The 12,277-nt window shown below is 43.4% G+C and overlaps 1 protein-coding gene across 7 annotated transcripts in view; it reads right to left on the bottom strand.

Moving 5' to 3' along the window:
• Positions 1 to 12,055, bottom strand: part of Atrnl1 (attractin like 1) — a 522,384-nt gene extending 510,329 nt beyond the window's left edge. For 3 of the 7 annotated variants that reach the window (XM_006527049.3, XM_006527051.3, XM_006527052.3), the window contains exon 1: positions 11,372 to 12,055. In XM_006527049.3, the coding sequence (XP_006527112.1) occupies positions 11,372 to 11,661 (290 nt within the window). In that variant the 5' untranslated portion in view covers positions 11,662 to 12,055. The remainder of the gene's footprint in view (positions 1 to 11,371) is intronic. The other 4 variants (XR_001782587.1, XM_011247244.1, NM_181415.4 and 1 more) reach the window with 3 other exon arrangements.
• Positions 12,056 to 12,277: the final 222 nt, after the last annotated feature.

The following is a 12,277-nucleotide window of genomic DNA, read 5'->3' as shown; positions in this document are numbered from 1 at the left end:
AGGATATTAGTTATCAAAAAGGAAATGGAGATATTACTATTAATAATTCAATAGAAAAAAAGGGATGTTAAAACTTCCTGTCAATGAATTTGATGGTTTAAATAAAATGAAAAAAAAAATCTAAAATAACTCACAACTTGGCAAAACTAACAACAGTGAAGGAATAGAAAAATCTACAAAGCCCTAGATCGGCTAAAGAAGCTTATAGTTAAAAACAAGGTATCAAAATTACCTGTGGGCACAGACGGTTTCAATGGTAAAAATCTTCCCATCTCTTAAATGAGAAATAATAAAAATATTCTGTAATTTCTTCCAGAGACTAGAGAAAAAGAAATCCATGCCGACGTACTTAATAATATCTATCAGGATGCTCTGCTCAAGAGGACAAAGCCTGATGAAATGTTCCAAAAACTAAACATTCCAGAAAAATAGACCTCTTACAAAAAACAAAAAAAGAACAAAACAACAAAAAGAAGAAAACAGTCAACAGTTAGGAGTTTAACAACTACTATTCTATGTAAAATACTTTTTAGTTGTATACTTTTCCCCTTTTTGATATGACTTTATAATTTTGAGAATTTCTATTTTTCTTTTATCATTTCACTCCTTACAATTCTGTTTGAAAGTCTTCTGGTTTCTCGAGTTATAATTTAGTTTTAACTATAATATACATGCTTAGTTTCAATTAATACCAAAACGAATAAGAGGACAATATTCCTGACAGGGACATACCTGCCTGAAGACTCCTGGAAAACCAGGAGAAAGCTGACCCAGGGTGGGGACAGAGAAAGACCTGGGCAGGTTACACGGGGTAACTTAGGAAGCTACGTGCCTACTTAAATCAGACTACACGCTCGGAAAAGACCTCAGGTACGACTTTTGCTTATCCTTACGTCAGAACAAGCAGAAACCAGGCAAAGGCAGAGCCACACTGGGCTTCGTTCACGGAGCCACACTGGGCTTCGTTCACGGAGCCACAGGAAATCGGCAAAGACTCTCGGTTCCTTATTCCTTGGCTCCAGGAAATAACGGAAATCCTCACCAGAATCGTAGCTGACCACAAGGTGGAGAAACGGTGATGCCAGAGATCCCTCACAGTAAAAAATAAATTCATTACAAAATCGTTTGGAAACCCATTAAACAGACGTGATCCACAGCAAAAACAAACACCGGAGAAGGCGAATGTAAACTTCAGAGACACCTCATTAGAGACGTCCCGTCTACAACAAAAAGGGACCACACACCATGCAAAGAAATAAAACAATAAATGGCCCAATTATAGGAAGTATCAATTTTTTTAAAAAATTAAAGATATTTCTAAGGAAATACAGATACCAGATGCCCCCATCCATAAAGTGATTTTCTTTATTTGTTTTTGTTTCTGAGACAGAGTTATACTCTGCCAGAATTCTCTATGGAGATCAAGCTGACCCAAAAGTCAAGAGGTCCACCTGCCTCAGCCTCCTAACTCAACCTCTGCCAACTTATCTGACCTAGGAGTCTACTCTGCCATCTGCTTAGTCCTGTCCTGTGTTCTCCAGTCCACTGCCTATAGTTCAAAGTATTCCTCCTTCCCTCAAAGATGCATACGGTAGGAACTACCACAATCTCTCTCTCCTCTCCTCCTTAGGCGCGGGATATGAAGGAATCTCCCTGCTCTCCACTCAGGCTACACAGCAGGAATGCCGGAAGCCACATTCCCTGCACTCTGCTTTGCCCAGCTTCAGTAGCACTACAAGGATCGTAAGACAACATCCGCCAGCCCTGGATGTCTTCCCTACCTCCATCCCACATCACTAGTTGAAGACTCTACCAAGAACTTAACTTCTCTCTACTTACTACAGAGGAATTCCATCTATTCTAGTGTCGGCACAGGAGGCTGACATCAGCCCTTAGGATGGAATGGAAATCTCCTCTCACCACTAAGATGTAGGAATAAGAATAAACCCACTCACACCCCACAGTGAGAGCCCACTCACACACACCCCACAGTAAGAACTGACTCACGTCCTACAGGAAGGACAATTTTCTCTTTCGAGTCTCTGGTCTCTTCTAAAATCTTCCAAATATCACCTTAGAGAATTGCTGTTACACTTTGAACTTATGCACAACCTGGAACTATTATAAAACAAGAGTCTTAAAACTCTAAAGCCATAGGTGACAACAAAGACCTAGTTTTCAATTTATTCATTTACTTCCTACTCCTAATGCCCTTATATTTGCCTCTTTGTGCAGATCTCCCAAAATTTAAGTAACACATAATTCAACTATTTAACAAAGTTTGGAAAATACACTCTAAATTTCAAACTTTTAATTTTTTGAAACAGGCCCTTACAATGTAACTCTGGCTGGCCTGGGACTTTCAGCACAGCCCAGGCTGGCCTTGCCAATCATAAAAACCCTCCTGCTGTAAACTATGGAATTTTGCAATTATAATTGTAAACCACTACACCCAACTAACATTAAACTACATATGCATGTTCTTGACCTAAGAGGCAGAGACACATTAATTTAGATTAGGGCTCTAAACTGCTGGCCAACTGTCTGCATAAGTGAGGAATTATCAGAACACAGCTCCATCTATGTATTTATACTAACGCTGCTAACATACTACAAAGACAACCCTGAGAGCACAGAAACCATCCGAGCAACAAAGCCATAGGTGTCCAATATGCAACCTTTTACAGAAATAGTTTGTTGGGCAGGAGAGACGCTTCCGTGGATAGAAGTAGTACAAGTGTGGGTGCCTAACTTCAGAGCCCAATACCCATGTTTTAAAACAAAACCAAAACCTGTGGCTGCATGGAACATTTTGTGGACAAAGACTAGAGCATTGCTAGGGTTTGCTGGCCCACAAGCACACACTAGCATATGGGTTCCGGGACTTGAACTTGGGTCCTCATGCTTCCACGGCAAGCACTTTACCACATCAAGTATCTATCCAGCCCAAGATGTCTTCCTCAAAACAGATTTTCTAGTTGAAACATTACTCACCAGTCTGTTGGGTACATCTTCAATGTTTTACATTTATTAGCAAATATTACTTGTACACATTTCTGGGTACAATATGATGTTTCAACACCTATACACTATGGATAGGGAGGTGGCTAGCTGGGGTTGTTGACAAGAGCACATAATCCCAGAATTAGGGAGGCAGAGACAGATCCCTAGGGATCATCGGCCATTGGGTCAAACATACTCGCTGAGACACTGTCTCAATGTGAAGAAAGGAATGAAGAGAGGAAGGAAGGAAGGAAGGAAGGAAGGGAGGAAAGGAGGAAAGGAGGGAGGGAGGGAGAGAAGGAGGGAGGGAGGGAGGGAGGGAGGGAGGGAGGGAAGGAAGGAAGGAAGGAAGGAAGGAAGGAAGGAAGGAAGGAAGGAAGGAAGGAAGGAAGGAAGGAAGGAGAAAAAGGAAGATAGCATGTGAGGAACAATACCCAGGACTACCCTCTGGCTTTAAAAGGAACACAATGCACTAATTAACATACCTATCACTTCACATACTTAGCTTTCTGTATAATAACATTTAATTCACCTTTAAGAATTCTGAAATATACATAAATCACCTTGCTGTACAATAGAACATCAGGACTTCCTCTCATCTAACTGAAACCTCGTACAAGTCACACCATTCAGAGCATCCCCTTTCCTTACCCAGCCCATCCCTCTCAACAGCAGCCCACACGATGAGTTCACATTTCAGCGCCCGGTGTAAGTGAGATCAGGGCTATTACTCTCTTCCTGTTCCTGGCTTATCCACTTGCTACAATGTATTTCATGTTGCAAGTGACGTCACTTCCGTTCAGCCTCTATGTCACTGAGCACGCACACCACTTTTTCCAACCCCTCTGTCTATTGATGAGCACTTATGTCGTCCCAAGTTTGAACTACCGTGGACACTGCAGCAAACATAGGATTGAAGATACATTGTCAGAAGTGGCACTGCGGAATCACATGGTAACTCTAGTCTCAGGGGTTTTTTTAAGAACCTTCTCACTATTTCCAAAATGGGTAAAGTGATTACATCTCCACTAAACAGTTTTCCGATTCTTCACATTCTAGCCAACATGTGCTATCTTTCATCTTTCCAATAATAGCTTTCTCTAACAGGTACGGGGTAATTATAGCTTTAATTTGCATTTCCCTAATGCTTAGAGATGCTGGACATAAATTTTATGGTTGTATTTTTTTCTTCTGTACATTGTAAGAGAATTCAAGCCCATTGCCTGCTTCCAAACAGGTAGTTTCCTTGTTGTTTGAGTTTGTTAATTTGGACAGGATCTTCATGAATTTCAATTCTTTTTCAATCCATAAAGTTTATTTTCAGTCTGCTTCTTATTGCCTCTTGCAGAAGCCTGCTTCGCATACCATGATGGGGTGTCACCTACTACAGCCACAACCCAGAACCTCAGTGCTTGTCATGTAGAGCAGAGGAGAGACGTTAGCTAGTCTCAGCAGGCGCCTGTAGGAAGTCTCAGGCTGTAAACATCTGGAAGGATGGAGCTTCAGAGCTTTGCTAGCTGGTTTTGGTGCCCACTGATCAACTGTTCTCACGCAGAACCCCAAGGAAAGCTTTACCGTCCCTGAGCTTCACACACAGAAGCCAGCCACTCCCAGGGGCTCACAGGGTTCTTGGTGTGGCACGCTGCAACAGAAACTTTCTCCCATCAGGCCATCTGGCATGTCTGTTTGGACTCTGAGATCAGTGCTTTTGGGCCATGTATGAGATGTCACTTCTGAGACCAGGGTCATGTAGATTCTCTTGTTATCTCTGGAGAGTCAATAAAATTTCAGGCCTAGAGGGCTTCACTGGCTGGCTGTTGTGTTGTTATTGCTTGTTTGCTCTTTGTTGTTAGGGAGAGTTGTTTGTTTGGCTTTCGTTTGGCTTGGTGTGGTTTTGTCAATTTGATACAAGCTAGAGGTATCTGGGAAGAAGAAACCTCAGTTGAGAAAATACCTCTCCATCAGATTGGCCTGTAGGCAAGTCTGTGGGACATTTTTTGACTTATATTGGTACAGGAGCATCCAATCCAGTGTGACTGGCCTGCCACACCTGGGCAGATTCCTGTGAGCTGTGGCCGAGTAAGCCAGGGAGACCCGGCCAGCAAAACGTTTCTCCATGGCTTCTACTTTACTTCTTGCATTGTCCTGACTTCTCTCAAAGTCCAAGTGCAGCTTAGAGCTGTAAGATGTAACAAGCCCTTCCCTCCCATGTTGCGCTTGGCTATGGTATTCATCACAGCAACAGAAACCCCTAAGACAAGTGGTAAATTCTACCAAACAAATAACGCAAATTTCACAAAAATTCTTCCAGCAAATACTGAGGCTCCCTTCTATAAGATCAGCATTACTAGAACACCCAAACCAGCCGAAGTGAGAGCCTCTGTTATTTGACAAGAAGTAGTAAGAGAAAGAAAAGGAACCCGGGGCGGGGGTGGGGGTGGGGGTGCAGGGAGGGGGGCGGGGGGGGGAGCTGGCTCAGTGATTAGGGGAGCTGGCTCAGTGATTAACAGTACTGCTCTTGCAGAAGATCCGAGTTCAGTTCCCAGCGTGATGGGCAGCTCAAATCCTCCTGCAACTCCATTACACACATGCACACACTCACATGCACAAATTCACATGTATATGCTCACTTGTACACACTCACATGTACACACATGCACACACTCACATGTATATATTCACATGTATACACTCATGCACACACTCAACATGCGCACTCATGCACATATTCACATGATCACACATACAGTTACATTTAAAAAAATAAGAAATTAAATTAAGGGCTGGAGAGATGGCTCAGTGCTTAAGAGCACTGACTGCCCTTCCAGAGGTCCTGAGTTCAGTTTCCAGCAACCACATGGTGGCTCACAGCCATCTATAGTGAGGTCTGATGCCCTCTTCTGGCACTCAGGTATACATGCAAACAGAGCACTCATACATAAAATAAACTAGTTAATTTTTTAAAAAAGAAATTAAATTAAAATGTTTAGAAAATAGAGAAATTAAAAATAAAGAAAATAAGAGATAGTCCCAGCCTGGTAGAAAATACTTCCAAATGATAAAGAACTATCTACTAGATGAAAGAAATCAAAATCAAAAATAAGGGGGAAATTGAATGCGCACAAGATTTGAAAGTTTCCTCACTAAAGAAGCCAATCAGATAGCAAGTACACACATGACAAGAAATCCGGTATCATTAGTCATAAGGAGAACACAAAGTGAAGCCAGTGAGAGCCAAGGAGACAGCTCAGCAGGGTAAGGGCTAATTCTGACAGCCGGAGATCCATCCCACAATCCCACGATATAACTGACACCTTACCACTGCTACATATGTACTATGGTCTGTCACATGAGTGTGCGCGCGCGCGCGCACACACACACACACTAAATGAACGTTTAAGAAAAGGCCAGTGACATACTGCTTATCCATTAGAACTATTACAATTTAAACAGACAAAAGTTAATAAGAATATGGATTAACTAGAACATTCTCATAACTACTCGAGAAGTTTCTGTATTTGACTGGGAAGATGGCTGCAGCTTAGAGCACGGGCTGCTCTCCCAGGACCCAGGTTCAATGTCCAGCACTCATAAGGTGGCTCACAACTGTCCCTAACTCAGTTCCAAGGGATATGCCACTCTCTTCTGGCCTCTGGGGGTGCATACATATGTGCAGCGAAAACATCCATGCATATAAAATGTCTTTCATTTAAAAATGGTTAATCGTGTATTTACCATAAGATTCAGCACTGCACTATTTGGTATTTCTCCTAGAGAAACGAAAGCCTATGTCCACACAAAGACTTTTACAGGGAGTTCACGCACTTTATAAGGACTATTAAGAACTGGAAACAACCCAAGATCCCATCAGAGGGCAAAACGGGTGTGTCTATGAATCAGAAGCTGTTCAGAAATAAAAGGGACAGAACCAGTCTCAAAATGATACATAGTGAAAGAAGCCGTTTAAAGAAAAATGTAACAAATGATTCCACTTACAAAAAAGAATCTCTAGAAAACACCAATGAATCTGTACTGAGAGAACAAAGATCAGCAGTTCCTGAGAGACAAGAAGAGGCAACCTGAGAGAAAGGGAGACATTAGAAACCTTTTGGTACGATTTCTCTTTTCATGGTCATTATTACTGTGATCATTTCACAGATATATACATAAGACAAAGCTCCCCAAATTCTAAACTTTAAATAAATAAATTGCACATTACAAATTATAGCTCAGGGGCAACAAAAACAGATCAGAGGTTACAAACACATACTGCTCTTGCAAAGGAACTGAGTTCAGTTCTCAGTATCCTGAATGTTAGCTAGCTCACAACTGCCTGTAATTCTGATTCCCAGGATTCCAAGGCCCTCTTCTACACTGCTCGTCTCACACATGTGTGTGCACACACACACTACACACCCACACACCCACACACATAAACTACACACATACCACATACACATGCACACACATAAACATATGCACATACACACACATATACACTACACACAAAGCACATATACATACACACATGCACACAGATACCCAGACATACATGCACACTCACTCTCTCTCTCTCTATATATATATATATATATATATACATACATACACACCACATATTTCAAAAAATAAATTTTAAACTGCAACTCAACATAGCACTTGAAGAGCATTTGGACCACAGAAAAAGTTAATAAGATGAAATTGTAGTTTCTTGTGTGTCAATTTAAAGAAAAAATAATTAGCACTTTGTTTAAAAGCACTAAGTAGGAAAGGCTGTGCTACAGCAGTATGTAAGAAGGTATGACTGACTGGGGAGTCCGAAAAGCCTCCTTTACAAACTGGTAGGCAGGCTAAAATTAGATGGCAACATTAATTACTCGAGCAAAGAGTAAAGAAGTAAGGACTGTGTCAAGTACCCTGAGGCCAAAGGAATTCACAAGAAGCTGAGAGAACAAGCAGAGGAGTAATCTGATTGCTTAAGAAGCCAAATATTGGAAAGAAAAGAAAGATACCTACTTCACAATCTAGACTGAACTGTCCACTTAACTTATTTTAAATCCCTACTATGGGGTTGCATATTTTAATAATATAAATGATAATACAGATCATCTATTATAATTTTACTTAGAAGATGAAGACATGTGGACAGAGAACATTCCATTTTTCACATTACTCGAAGGTTTCCTGTCATTAACAATAAAGATTTGATATAAATTTATCACTTAAAGAGGAGCTTACAGCTGGCCTGGTGGCAGAGGCAGGAGGATCTCTCTGTATTCAAAGCCAGCCTGGTGTACATAGTGCGTTCCACAACCAGTTGTGTGTAGAGACCTTTTCTCAAAGAAAAAAAAAGTGGCTTAGAAAAAAATAATTAAAATTCTAATCCTGCCTCTTTTGTTGATAGAAAACATTCCACTATTTCACAGTATATACTCACTATTATAGCAGTTACTAAAAATATAATTCCATCATAAATTTGTGCTATTTAGAATCCAAATTTGACTAACCTGAAGGTCTAAAAATTTATGTGGAGAATAAAGTTAATGATTCTTAAAGTACCCCATACACGAATGCTTATAATTCTATATTTACAAATAAGTCACATACTGTAACATATTTCCCAACCTCAGACTTAAGAGATTGGTAATGAGTATCAAAAAAAAAAGTCTAAATTTCAATACAAAACCAATTCTTATCAATAAAACTTTCAACTGCTCTACAAAAATAATTTAACCAGCTTCTAACAAAAATATCATTTGTCGTCTATACTATTATTCGTAGATTACATCAGAATGTTTTCCAGCCTAACGTTATGCAATGCAACTGAAATATAATTTCAATTAGGGCCTACCATAGTCTTGATTCTATTTCAAACTGGCCAGGTGCTTTCTGAGTCTCACTCCTAAAACCTTTAGTCTGTCATTAGTGAAAACGGGTGGTCATTTTGTTTTGCTTTTGTCAGAAATGTCTTACAATTTTGAAGGGTTTATTCTTTTCAAATGGAAACAAACAAAAGACTACAATGAAAGCCAGGAGCTCTGGCACATCCCTTCTACTACTGTTTGCTCCTGCATTTCTACGTCAATCTTCAGATGCAAAAAGGCCTTTGAAGAATGCTCATTCCCTAGCTACGACATCCATAATAGAAGAAGACTAAGGTAACATACCCATTAATTTTGACACCTGCTTACTAAGATTAATCAATCACTTTTCACTACTATGTGTAAGGCTGCTCTTATGTTCAGCCTAGCAAAGACTTGAGCTATAATTGTCAAGTTCGGTTCTTTTGCCATGAAAACACGTCTTCAAATAAACTGTTCATAGCTCATTAGGTACTTTACCAAGAATAGTTTTGTACTTCTAAATGTCCAAAGCCTTTAACATCAAATACACTTTCTTTGCCCCTAAACGTATGCCTGAGAAAACAGAGACTTATACTATGTGTATTTACCCTAATAACTTGTATTTCATAGAAACATTAAGCAACACTTGAATCAGAATAGCAGCTTCCCAAGCATGACTATTCAATAAGTTCAGGACTTAACCTCATTTAAGTATGTCTACTCTCCTCCTGTTAACAATGTATCTAGTTCATGAACATCTTTCAGTGTTACTTGGTTACTTTTAACTTGATCTGGGTGCTTTCTCTTACTTACTGGGACAGCATCTAAGAGAAGTCACAGAGTGCTGATCTAGCTATCTGGCTGTTAACAAGCATCCCTACTCCAAAACACAGGACTGGACGGAAGGTCTCAGGCGGTGGTGCTTCATAGCCTCTTCAGATAAATGGAGCTAACTCACCGCCACAACGTTACAAACAATCCTACTCTGTAGAAAACCTGGACAAGTGAGTGTAGCTTTTTCCTTGTCCATTGCTCTCTCCCACAAGATATCCTCTTAACAAGTAAAAGGGCTGGCTGGCTAACACTATCACCGACAGGGGAACTAATGCTACTCAAGAGGCATCATAAAATCAGATCTTGCTTTCTCATTGTAAACTTTTTTAAACTTTTCAGTGGCACCTCTCTTTTTAAATTACTTTAAAGGTATCTGTAAAAGTTATGTATTCACTCCTAAAACTTTGAACTCTGGAAATACTTACTGCTCCAAACCAATTTTATGAAATTTCACCTAAGATTTCCCACCAAAACCAAAAACTAAAGAATAAAATCTACTTAAAATTTCAAAGTGTCATTTAAGACAAACATTTTTTTACACTTAATATGGGGTATTGCTCTAGCGAGCAACAGTAAAAATGTGGGAAAGAAAGTAAAGAAAACTATGCTGTGATTAAAACGCCAAGGAAACCACCCTGAAATAGATTAATAATGTCAGCCATATTCTTACCTTTGGCTCAAAGCCAGAGATACTTTACCTAGATTCTGCTTTCATCTCCACAACAAATACTAGCCATCTACATAGTATTATTTCACAACCACAATCAGCCGTAAACTTCATGTTAAATATCTAGGACAAGCTTTCTCGGTGACCGCTTTCCTGCAGTTTCTCAGAGAAACCCACTTCTCCGCCTTCCCAACGGCCACCCCACTTCTTTTTATAGAGGCAGAAATCTAATAAGCATCAGCCAATAGGGAGAAGTGTCTCTTCCCCAGAGATGCAGGCTCCTTAGCACCTTGCTTTTCAGCAAAACCAAACTGCTGTCCCCCATACACCTGTCAAAAGTCACACAAAGCCATGACTGTCCTGATAAACCCAACACCTCTAAATGCATATTCTGGAGTGAAGCTGGCTGGACTGGAATCACGACTCAGCATTTTCTGCATAACCTTGATCGAGTTAACTTAAATTGCTGCCTGGATTTCTCTCTGTAGGTTCTGGATAGAAGGCGTAAAATTCCAGTAAGTTATAGACTTATGGGGAAATGGGTGAGAGGACCAACCTAGAAACTTATAACAAGGTACAGATCGTAGTTTGCCCATTGTAAACCCTATTTACCACACTCGACGATTACTAAACCGAGGCGTGCTCTCTGACTAGAGGAACAGCACAGGGAAGGAGCTGGGCCACAACTTTAAACCCTGACGCCTCTGACTTCTCACAATGTTCATGGATTTTTCATGAGTTATTTCCTCCGTTTCTGATGGAAACAGATACTGTCCTAATTGGCGGAGTTTGGCACGAATTGGAGTGAGAACATTCTTTCTGCGCAGAGGATGACAAGCCGCTGAGGACATGCGGAAAGCACCGAGTCAGCCCGGGCTGGGCGCCTGCTGGAGCTCCCCGGGGCACCCGGAGGCTGGAGGGGCGCAGCGTAGGGCCCCCTCCCGGGGACCCCGAGGCCAGAGCGGGGCGGGGAGCTACGCTGGCGGGGCAGGGCTGAGGCTTGGGGTCCCACGGTAGCACTTACTTGAACCTGCCCTGGCAGTGCTGGCACTGGTCCCCAACCCAGCCCGGGTCGCACAGGCAGGTGGAGTTGACACAGCGACCGGAGAAGCAGGAGCCAGTCCTCTCGCAGGGCTTGGACTGGGACACCTGAGCATAGAGCGCCAGGTAGAGGAAGCCATAGCACAGCAGCCAGCTGTTCCCGTCCAGCAGCAGCCAGGAGGAGGCGCCCCCACCGCCCGCCGGCCGAGCCCTCCACAGCACCGGGGAGGCCGGCTGCGGGGCACCCGAGCGGGCCCGGACCCCCGGCTCCATCTTCCTCGGCGTCCCGGCTCGGCGGGGCTGCGCTCGCGGGAGCGCACGGGGATGCCGCTGAGCGGGGATCCCGGCCGCAGAGGACCTCGCCGCCGCCGCTGCTGTTCCTCGGCTCCTCAACGGCGCCGACCCCCGTCCCGCTGACCGGTCCGGAGCGGCGGATCCCAGGCGCGGCGGCCTCCGGTCGGCTGCCTCCAGTCACACTCGGGCATCGCCGCCCGCTCCCCTGACCTTGTCCTCGGCGAGCCGAACCCTGCAGCCACGGTAGCTCCGGGAGCGGAGCGAAGAGCCGGCGGCGCCCCGCGCTCCGGAGGGGACCCGAGGGGGAGGGGACCGGGCGGGAAGGGGGAGGGGACCCGCACGGCCCCGCCTCGCCCGCGCCCCGCGCCGAATGCCGAGGCTCGCCCGGGAGGGCGGGGCCGCGCGGGAGCCCCCGAGATGGGCGCGTCCAACAGGAGCACGCGGGGAGGGGAGGGCGGCTGTCGGTACCCGGCGGTACTCCTGCTAGCCTGAGATACCGCAGCAGCCTGCTTCCCTCCGTCCTCCAGACACAGTTGCTGTGGCCGCGGTCGCAGCCCAAACTGCGGAGAGACGTCCCCGCAGCCTTGTGCGTACG

Source organism: Mus musculus, chromosome 19, assembly GCF_000001635.26.
Source record: "Mus musculus strain C57BL/6J chromosome 19, GRCm38.p6 C57BL/6J".
NCBI classification, from domain to species: Eukaryota; Metazoa; Chordata; class Mammalia; order Rodentia; family Muridae; genus Mus; species Mus musculus.
This window is presented reverse-complemented; position numbering and strand designations above follow the sequence as displayed.